At 52.8% G+C, this 9669-nt stretch overlaps 2 protein-coding genes across 5 annotated transcripts in view; both read right to left on the reverse strand.

The window, feature by feature from the left end:
* Positions 1 to 7725, reverse strand: part of SEC11C (SEC11 homolog C, signal peptidase complex subunit) — a 34005-nt gene extending 26280 nt beyond the window's left edge. The window contains exons 1-6 of one of the 4 annotated variants that reach the window (XM_050329981.1): positions 7633 to 7700; positions 7057 to 7166; positions 6740 to 6889; positions 6164 to 6283; positions 5746 to 5803; positions 5384 to 5441 (exon numbers count right to left, since the gene is read on the reverse strand). In XM_050329981.1, coding sequence (XP_050185938.1) covers positions 5388 to 5441; positions 5746 to 5803; positions 6164 to 6283; positions 6740 to 6889; positions 7057 to 7166; positions 7633 to 7674 — 534 coding nt within the window. In that variant the 5' untranslated portion in view covers positions 7675 to 7700 and the 3' untranslated portion in view covers positions 5384 to 5387. The other 3 variants (XM_050329980.1, XM_050329977.1, XM_050329978.1) reach the window with 3 other exon arrangements.
* GRP (gastrin releasing peptide) lies at positions 881 to 2841 on the reverse strand. The gene is made up of 3 exons (XM_050329982.1): positions 2677 to 2841; positions 2359 to 2591; positions 881 to 1329 (listed from the first exon to the last, which is right to left on the reverse strand). The coding sequence occupies exons 1-3, from the start codon at positions 2813 to 2815 to the stop codon at positions 1276 to 1278; spliced, it is 426 nt and encodes a 141-aa protein (XP_050185939.1). The 5' UTR covers positions 2816 to 2841; the 3' UTR covers positions 881 to 1275.
* Positions 7726 to 9669: the final 1944 nt, after the last annotated feature.

The following is a 9669-nucleotide window of genomic DNA, read 5'->3' on the forward strand; positions in this document are numbered from 1 at the left end:
CCCCTCTCCCCTCATACCCTCATGGTCGGGGGTCCCCTGTCCCCTCAGACCGGGGCTCCCCTGTCCCCTCAGACCGGGGCTCCCCTGTCCCCTCAGTCCCCTCATGGCGGGTGTCCCCTCACGCCGAGGGTCCCCTGTCCCCTCACGCCGGGTGTCCGCTGTCCCTCACCCCTCATGCCGAGTGTCCCCTCACCCCGGGGGTCCCCTCACCCCTCACGCCGGGTGTCCTCTGTCCCCTCACACCGAGTGTCCCCTCACCCCGGGGGTCCCCTCAGGTCGCTGCCGGACCCCTCAGTTCGGAGCGGGGTCCCCGTCGGGTGCCCCATTCACGACCCGAAGGCGCCGTCTGGCGGTCACGGCGGGAACCGCGGGATCGGAGCGGGATCGGAGCGGGATCGGAGAGGATCGGAGCGGGATCGGAGCGGGATCGGAGAGGATCGGAGCGGGATCGGAGAGGATCGGAGCGGGATCGGAGCGGGATCGGAGCAGGATCGGAGAGGATCGGAGCGGGATCGGAGAGGATCGGAGCGGGATCGGAGAGGATCGGAGCGGGATCGGAGCGGGATCGGAGAGGATCGGAGAGGGATCGGAGAGGGATCGGAGCGGGATCGGAGCGGGATCGGAGAGGATCGGAGCGGGATCGGAGAGGATCGGAGCGGGATCGGAGAGGATCGGAGCGGGATCGCAGTGAGGGAGGGGGGATCAGAAGCGAGGCGGGAGCGCGGCCGGGCCCGATCCTGGGCAGAGCGGCTCCCATCGCAGCTCCCCGCCGTTATCGACAAGGAACGCGAGCAGGGAGCGATCCCCAAAGCTGCGGATCCTTCTCTGGTGACACCGCCCCTTCCTCCGATGGACCCCGAGCAAAAGCATCGACGCGGCCTTTCTATCAGTACTGTTTATTGCGGGTGCTGAAATGTCATTTCCAACTCAGGTAGGGACTGATTAATCAGGTAAATCGTGTAGTTCGTTGGAAGACCCTTCCGTGACAATCACACGTGTGGAGAGAGACAGAGATATATATATTTATATATATTTATATCAAAGCCATTCAGGTGAGAAAATGCAGCCTCGAAAATGAAGTAGAGAGAGTTGAAGTAGAAGAATATGTGGATTTCGGTGTTTTTACACAGAGGGATTTTTTGTGTACAGAAAAGAGACCTTGTTGATTATTATTATTATTATTATTATTATTATTATCTGGTACGATCGAGTGCTTGTGAAATATAAGTCTCTTACGGCAAGTATTGGATTTCTCGGTGATTTAGAGGCCTCCTTTCAGCTGGGAGCGCCCTCTTTCATATTCACAACTTGAAGCAGATAGTCCATCATCTAATAAAAAAAAAGACAAACAGATTATTTATAGCCCAGCCCCGAAAAAATGCGATTGGCTAAGTTGATAAACCCAGTGTAAGTTAATAAACCTAATACATAACTGCTCGGTGTATTCACAATAATTCACAATAATCCTCCCCAAACAGCCCCCATTTGTCTTGCTTAGCGTAATAACCCACTGCCAAAGCACGAGGAAAGTCATTTTCTCCCAAATAACTCCCTCTGCCGTCTCATTTATCTGCTGTCTCATCAGCATTATAAAAAACAACTCACAGAAAAAAATTCAAGTTTTTTTTTCCACTCGGGAGGAGAGAGATTTTTTTTTTTTCCCCCTTCTGCCCCGGTACCGTTTTAATTTAATTTATTAATTAATTTATTTCTTTATAAAGAGCCTGGCGAGGAGGCATCGACTGGAAAGGAGAGCCGTGCTGTTCCCCCAGCTGACAGCGGGGGTCACCATCGCCCGGCTTTCGGTGAATTTGCTGTGAATTGTCCTGTATTTCAGTTACAGAAAAAAAACCCACCACCTTTTTTTTTTTTTTTTAACCAACCGTTCCCGAAATCTGGGTGTTTTAGGGCAATAATCTCATTATTCCCCACCACCGAAATGTTGATGTGAATTTAGGGCGATAGATAGGATTCAATTTACTGCAGGAAACCCAGCCTCCACTTTCGGGGGGATGGATGATCACCAGCTACTTTTAGCAGCCCAAATCTCTCCCCTCTCTCCACAGGACGGTGGATTTCGTTCGTCTCGTTTGATTACAAAGCTGAAGACGGAACGATTTCCTTTCTTTAGGCAGCGTTAATCGCAATTAACGCAAGCATCGCTATCAGAAAGAAACTCATAACCAGTGAGGGGAGAGATTTAAATCACACCTCAATTTACCGGGGCCGATTTTTCCCTGCGTTCCAATAAAACCCTAAATATTCATTAATTTCTCGAGTTCGAGGACGGCGATTTGCTGCCGTCAGACACAAATCGAAGGTGGGGAGTGCCCCTGCAGGTGGTTCTCTCTCACTTACATCTTTCCAGCTGCTGTTGTCATCTGCCTCCCAGGCGTTCCTGCCGGACCCTCCTCTGAAAAAGTGAGCGCTTTTGTTTTCGCTCCTCTCCAGCAGCCGCAGCAAATGTTTGGAGATGTCTTCCCACCGCAGATAATCTTCCAGCCGCCTGACGCTGCCCGAAAAGGGGGCTTTGTTGTCCTCTTCGAAGCCGTCGGGGAAATCTCCGCTGCTCTTCTTCCCCATCAGGTGTCCTGCAACGACAACCGAGTGAAGATTTGACCGCTCAATCATCGGGTGGACTTTTTACCGCTCTTTAGGAACGGCATCATCACTTACCCACAGCCCAGTGGCTGCCGCGGGGGTAAATCTTGGTGAGCGCGGGGGTCCCTCCGGGCTGCAGGGGAGCCGCTCCCCCCCGCGCCGCCAGCAGCGCCAGCAGCGCCAGCAGCGCCAGCAGCGCCCGGGGCTGCCCCATCCTGCCCTGCCGGGGACGCTGCCGATGATGCCGATGCTGCAGCCCCATTTATAGCGAGCGATGCTCCCGCTCCTGACGCCTCGTCACGGGGAGGGGGGGGGCGAGGCGGGGTTTTTGGGGGGGGTTCTGTGGGCACGGTGCCCCCCCCCTGCTCCGGGACCAGACCCTCGAAGCATCTTCTCGTCCCTCCCTGAAATCGGGCGCTCCCAGAGCTGATTGTAGCGCCCAGCACGCCGTAAATTGCCCGTGGTCAGTGACAGGTTTACGAGGCTTTCCTGCTCGCCCTGTAAACTTCGCAGCGCCTTAAACTCGTCGATTTTGGAGAGGGGGGGGAAAGATTTCCATCCTGAAGGACGGATGGATCAGGGAAGGGGACGGTGAATCCCTGCAAAAGCCGTGAAGTGGAACATTTACACACCAGCCGTGAAGTGGAACATTTACACACCAGCCGTGAAGTGGAACATTTACACACACGCTGGGCCTGCCGGTGGTTCCGCTGGAGGGAGGGCGGGATGGGATTTGAGGTCCTGACGTGTTTTTGTGCCTCAGGACAGCGACAGGGACAGGGTGGAGCCACGGTGCAGACTGTGGGGTGATTTCGCTGTGCCCAGGGATGTGAATTAACATTCATTTACCAGCAAAAAACTTCAGCACAAGCCCTCCTGAAGTCGATTGTGTATCCTCTTGTACCAGTTAATTTGCTCCCTTGTTTAGTCAGAGTTTATTGCATCTCCTTTTTACTGCTTCGTGTGATTCATTTGGGTTATTAATTATGCATTCCTGCTTAATTTACAATGCCTGAATCACGAGTACAGCTCCAGGCATGAGCTGTAAAATAAAACAATACAATAAAACACCACTGCCCGTGGTAAATTCTAATTTTTGGGGGGGCAGCTCCGGGCAGGAAATCCGAAACTTCAGGAAACTAAACCCCAACCCCAACCTGAAGCAGCATTTCTTTATTTACTTCTTCCCGAGGATTAAAAAAAAAAAAAAAAAAGTGATAGGGATTTATTTTAATGATGGTTTTTATTCATCTTTCCAGAAAAATAACAATTTGATAACATAAATAATAGCCTTGTTTTGCTCCACATCGACAGCGTTCAAACGGTATCCATCATCACCACCACGCCACTCGAAATTTGCTGCTTTCGCCTTTCAGTCGGGCAATAAATAAACAAAGAGAGACCTCCCACCCTTCTATCAGCGCAGCAGATCCCAGGGAAATGAAAAGGCAGGGAGAGAAGGATGGGGGTGCCTTTCATCGTGGCCTTTCGTAGGTGCAAGAGCAAACAGCGCTGCGAGCACCGCGGCGAGGCAATAACGGGGCCCGCCCGCCGAGGGACGCTCGGTAAATGTCGATTAATCCGCGCTCCTGGCCTGAGCAACCCCCAAAATCCACTCCCCGGGGCAGGAGGAGCTTAATAACGGGAAATCAATCAACCTTTTTTTAGCAGAGCCCACCGTCAGGCAGCTTGGGCGGTGGAAGTTCAACATTTACCCCGCGCCTGCTGCATCAACCAGCTCGTTTTTGGGGGGTTTTGTGGTGGAGGTGGAGGTGTTGAGTAACTTGAGGATTAAAAGGGGAAATGTTTATGGATGTGCTCGTGGAGCAGGGCAATTTACAGCCCTGCCTGACCCTCTGCAGGTGCCCCAAAGATTCGAGGCCATCGTCCAAATGTTTGCACAATTTACACAGAACGAGACGAAACCTTCCTGGGAGGGCACAAAAGAAGTCGATGCCGCTGGAGGGAAAATCAGCTGGGAGCTGTCACAACAGAAAAGGGGCCACTTGGGGGATAATCAGCGAGGTTTTTGTGGAGGGGAGGGATTTACAGGAGAAACAAAACTCTGGGGGGGGGGTGGAAAAAAAGAGCCCCACGCTGTTCTTTTTTTCACAGCTCCCAAAAAAACACAAAGCCAGGCAGGAAAATAACCCTGACAGTGGAAGAGAAAACAATGGAATTGCACCAAAAACCAGCAGTTTTCGGGTGGATCTGTAAATGAAAAATCAATTTTCTGGCTAACACTATCGGGGTGTGATAGGAGGGAATAATAAACTCTCCAGAGTGGCACAGGAGGGGGGATTTACCCTCCCTGTCGATGGCCCTGCAGTGGCTGCTGGGCCATTCACTCACTGTTAAAGCTCCGTAAAACCTTTTTTTTTGGGGGGGTTTATTTAACCCCCAGGAGCACAAAAAAAAGGTGTAAATGGCAGACAGCCTGAATTGTAGCCCTGAAATAACCGGCCTGCAAAAATCAGGCCATCAGGGTGGGGTTTTTTTTTTGGTTACAAATTCAGGGGGAAAAGCTGCTCAGTGCTTAATTGAGATGAAATCAAAAATAATCAACAATTAAAAAAACAAACAAACAAAAAAAATGACGGATGGAGAGGCAGGAAATGTGCCACTCCACAATTAACCCACAGCCAACAGCTCCACTCATCACCCCCACTTTATTCACATTTATTCCGAGCACACCAAAGCACAAACAAAACCAGCTGAAATACAGGAGGTGAATTGTTTTTTTTCCCCCCTGCAGGTTGAAGTTTGGTGGGGAAAAGATGATTTTTTTAGGACTCCCGTTTCAGCAGCACGTAGGCCCCCATCACTGCCAGCAGGGCGTACTGCAAGAAAGCAGAGAGCGCGTCCACACCCGTCATTTACACTTCATTTACAGCTTCTCTTCCCAGGAAAGCACCAGCTCTTCCAGGTGTGCCCCCTCTAACCCCTAACCCAAATATATTCACTTGCTACATTTCCTAATTTCCTAACCAACCTTCAATTTACACACCTTCAATTTACACACCTTCAATTTACACACCTTCAATTTACATACCTTAAATTTGACCTACCTTCAATTTACACACCTCAAATTTGACCTACCTTCAATTGACACACCTTCAATTGACCCACCTTCAAGTGACCCACCTTAAATTTGGGGTAGTCGTTCATGATGATGGTCACCATCCCAACGTAGGGCAAAAACCTGGAAGGATCAGAGCAGGCGTGAAATCAGCCCTCAGATATTCCAGGAAAACGTTTCAGTGCAAATCCATCACTGACACTCGGCATTAATTCACCCCTGGCCAGGAAATTAAACTCCTTCATTCTCCTCAGGTAAAACTGTCTAAAAAAATCCCAGGAAATTTTCCCTCAGGTTTAATAAGAAGGGGACAAAGCCCAAAGCTCAAAGCTCGCCTAAAATTCCCGGGGAAAGCCGGGACGATTTTTTAACGAGAAATTAAAAAACTGCCACGCCAGATCCAGTTTGTACCAACCCTGGAACCCACCCAAGACCTAAAATTACCTTTCTGCTTGATTCTAAAGCACGTTTTGCACCACTCACCCTCTGGCTCTCCCAACCACATCTTTCTTCTCCAGCCAGTTCTGCCCTTCTTTGTACAAGCCTCTGTCATCGACCTCGTTGTTGTCGCCTTTAGTCAGGAATTTGATGTTCCCATTTCCTCTAGAAGGCAGGGAGGGCACAAACTAAACACCATTTCCTTTAAAAAACCCTCAATTAACACCCCCCAAGCGCAGATAACAGTGTTTGCCCTCAGTCCAGCACCATCACATCATCCCCATCAGAGATTTTACTGCCTGCATCCATCAGCGGGTTTATTAACCAGGCACGGCTTTAAACCCTCCCAGGCTGCCATCTGATCTAAGGTGGGGATGAAAGGGGGGAGTGCCCACCCTGGCACGGGTAAATTCTTCAATAAAACCCCCAAAATAAAGTTCTGAGGTTCACAACCTTGGTGATTTTTCTCAGGTACCAACATCGAGAAACGAGGAGTTTTCAGGGTGATAAATGAGTAATAAATAGATAAACGAGTTAATCCTCTAAATTGCACTCTAATTAAAAATCAGAGGGAAAGGGAGCATCTTAAAAAGGAGGAAAAGAAGGCCAAAGTGGCATTACTTCTCGTGCACTTTGATGACTCTGTGCACGATGGGGATGTCTCTGCCTTCCACCTTGAACACAACGATCTCCCCCGCTCGGATCGGGTCGTGCTGGAAGTTGGTGAGGAACAGCAGGTCCCCCCTGTGGAAAGCTGGCTCCATGCTGCCACTGGGAACGAAAAAAACCACTTTATTTATGTATGGTAAATGGGAGATGAACCAGGAAATCAAAGAACGTTTTGTTGTTGCAAAGAAACCCAACATTCAAATGGAAATCCGGAGCTTCCCCGGCGCAGGGGAAAGGGGAGCACCAGAACACCTCGGGGGTGACGTTACCTGAGCACCACCACGATGGGGCTCTCGCTGCCCGTGACCACGATCAGCCCCTTCCAGATCATCAGCGCGGAGGACACGATCATGGCGAAGTTCAGCACCTGGTAATACAGCTGCGGGAAACAGAGAAAGCGTGACGATGGGCCGGGGAACGCGCCGGGAAAGGCTTGGCAAGCAAGAGAATCATAGAATCATAGAATAGAAGTGACCTGGCAAACGATCCACCCCACTCTGATCGCCCTCCCGAGTTCTTGTGTTTAACGAGCTGCGGGACAGAGAGGCGACAGAGCACCTGTCACCCCGAAACTCCTCAATCAGAAAATCCTTTCTGAGGGGATTTACCACCCCCACATCGACAGAGCGGCCGCGCTGCACCCGTGAGGGGTGAGAGAACCGTGAGGGAGAACCGTGAGGGGACCGTGAGGGGACAGCGGTCCCTCCCTCACAGGGGACAGCACAAGATGCCGGGTGGGGCCGGCGCTGCCTCCGCAGCTGTCCCGATCGCCGCTGCCGCTGCCCCCCGCGATCCCGGGGGTGTACCGGGGGTGTACCGGGGGTGCCGGGGTGCCCGGGCCGTACCTGGCGCTTGTTCATGCGCCGCAGATCCCCGAACAGATCCATCGCGGGCCGCCCGCGGCACCGCGCCTCACCGGCCGGCGCCCCCGCCACGGCCGCCCCGCGACGCCTCACGGGAGTTGTAGTTTTCTTGAGGCCACAACCCCCTTGAAACTCAGCGGGTCTGCCCGCCGAGCGAACTACAACTCCCGGCATGCCCCGCGCGGAGCGGCCCTGAAGGCGAGCCCCCCGCTTGCTGCCCGCGGAGATGCCTCGTGGAGCAGCCGACGGTCCCGAGGGGCTCCCGGTGGGCGTTCAGACCCCGCGGAGGGCGGGACGAGCCGCGGTTCCACGCGGGGAGCCGGGAGGGCGGCGGCGGAGCCTGGCGGGGACGGCGCTGTGGGTCAGGCGGTTGCCACGGGCAACCCTCGGGCAACGCTGCGTGGGCGTCGCTCATTGGCGGGGCGGGGGCGGCGCGGGGCGGCCGCCAGGGGGCGCTGTCAGGGGACAGCTCCGTGAGGGGACAAATCCGTGAGGGGACAGCAAAGTGAGGGGACAGCAACGTGAGGGGACAGCTCCGTGAGGGGACAACACCGTGAGGGGACAAATCCATGAGGGGACAGCAGAGTGAGGGGACAGCTCCGTGAGGGGACAGCACTGTGAGGGGACAACTCCGTGAGGGGACAAATCCATGAGGGGACAGCTCCATGAGGGGACAACACCGTGAGGGGACAGCATCCATGAGGGGACAACAAAGTGAGGGGACAGCTCCGTGAGGGGACAGCACCGTGAGGGGACAAATCCATGAGGGGACATCTCCGTGAGGGGACAACACCGTGAGGGGACAACACCGTGAGGGGACAACTCCGTGAGGGGAGCGAAGTGTGAGTGGACAACTCCATGAGGGGACAACACCGTGAGGGAAGTGTGAGGGGACAGCTCCGTGAGGGGACAACACCGTGAGGGGACAGCACTGTGAGGGGAGCGAAGTGTGAGGGGACAGCTCCGTGAGGGGACAACACCGTGAGGGGACAGCTCCTTGAGGGGACAGCTCCGTGAGGGGACAGCTCCGTGAGGGGACAACACCGTGAGGGGACAGCTCCATGAGGGGACAGCTCCGTGAGGGGACAACACCGTGAGGGGACAGCACCATGAGGGGACAGCTCCGTGAGGTGACAACACCGCTCCATGAGGGGACAGCACCGTGAGGGGCCAGCTCCGTGAGGGGACAGCACCGACAGCCTGATTTCCTGTGAATTAAATGAACCGAACCCAATGAGGTTTTCCCCAAGTTCACAATCAGCCCCTGAAGGCTGGGGCTGACAATGGGATGGCAAAGAACCCAAGGGAACGCTGCTAAGATCAGTCGAAGGAACCAGTTTGTGGAGGACTGGAAAGGTGTTCCTGTAATTTGTAAATTGATAAAGGCTCTCTGCTGGCAAACAGCTGGACATTTGATGGCAAACAGTTGGACAAGAGGGACCAGGACTGAGTGAGAGAGGCAGAAGTGGCACTGGATGGCAGAGGAAGGTGCAATGCTCCCAGGAACGGACAGAAATGGATATTGGAAAGCAAGCTCCAAGGACATGATCTCAAAAAGATCCTTCACCTCCTCACCTGGTTAATCTGCCAGTCACACCAGTATTCATTTACCCGACACACAGGAGTTGTTCTGAGCTTGCATTATGCAGGTTAGTTCTCTCTTAATATCCTTCAAATAGAGAGAGAGAAAAGTCTCTGTCACAATCCCCTTTGAGCAGATGTAATTACTGAGACACAGGGAAAACACCCGAGAGCAAACTCGAAGCTTCTCATTTCCTTTGTGTGGTTAAGATTTTAATTAAAAAGATGGGGGACGAAGTTACCTGTTCTGTAAGGGCGGGATCTGCCCACTGAAACTTCTGATGGGCTCTTGCAATTCCCCCCAGTAGGTTTTTCACACCACATCCCTTAGATGTTTTTTTTTTTTTAAATAGAGGGTTTCGCCTTTGTGTACAAATCTGCTAATTTGAATAAGAATAAAGAATAAAAATGGTCATGGGGACAAAATCAGCGTAAGGG

The sequence above is a fragment of the Myiozetetes cayanensis genome, unplaced genomic scaffold (genome assembly GCF_022539395.1).
Source record: "Myiozetetes cayanensis isolate MyiCay16 unplaced genomic scaffold, myiCay2020 scf4, whole genome shotgun sequence".
In the NCBI taxonomy this organism is placed as follows: domain Eukaryota; kingdom Metazoa; phylum Chordata; class Aves; order Passeriformes; family Tyrannidae; genus Myiozetetes; species Myiozetetes cayanensis.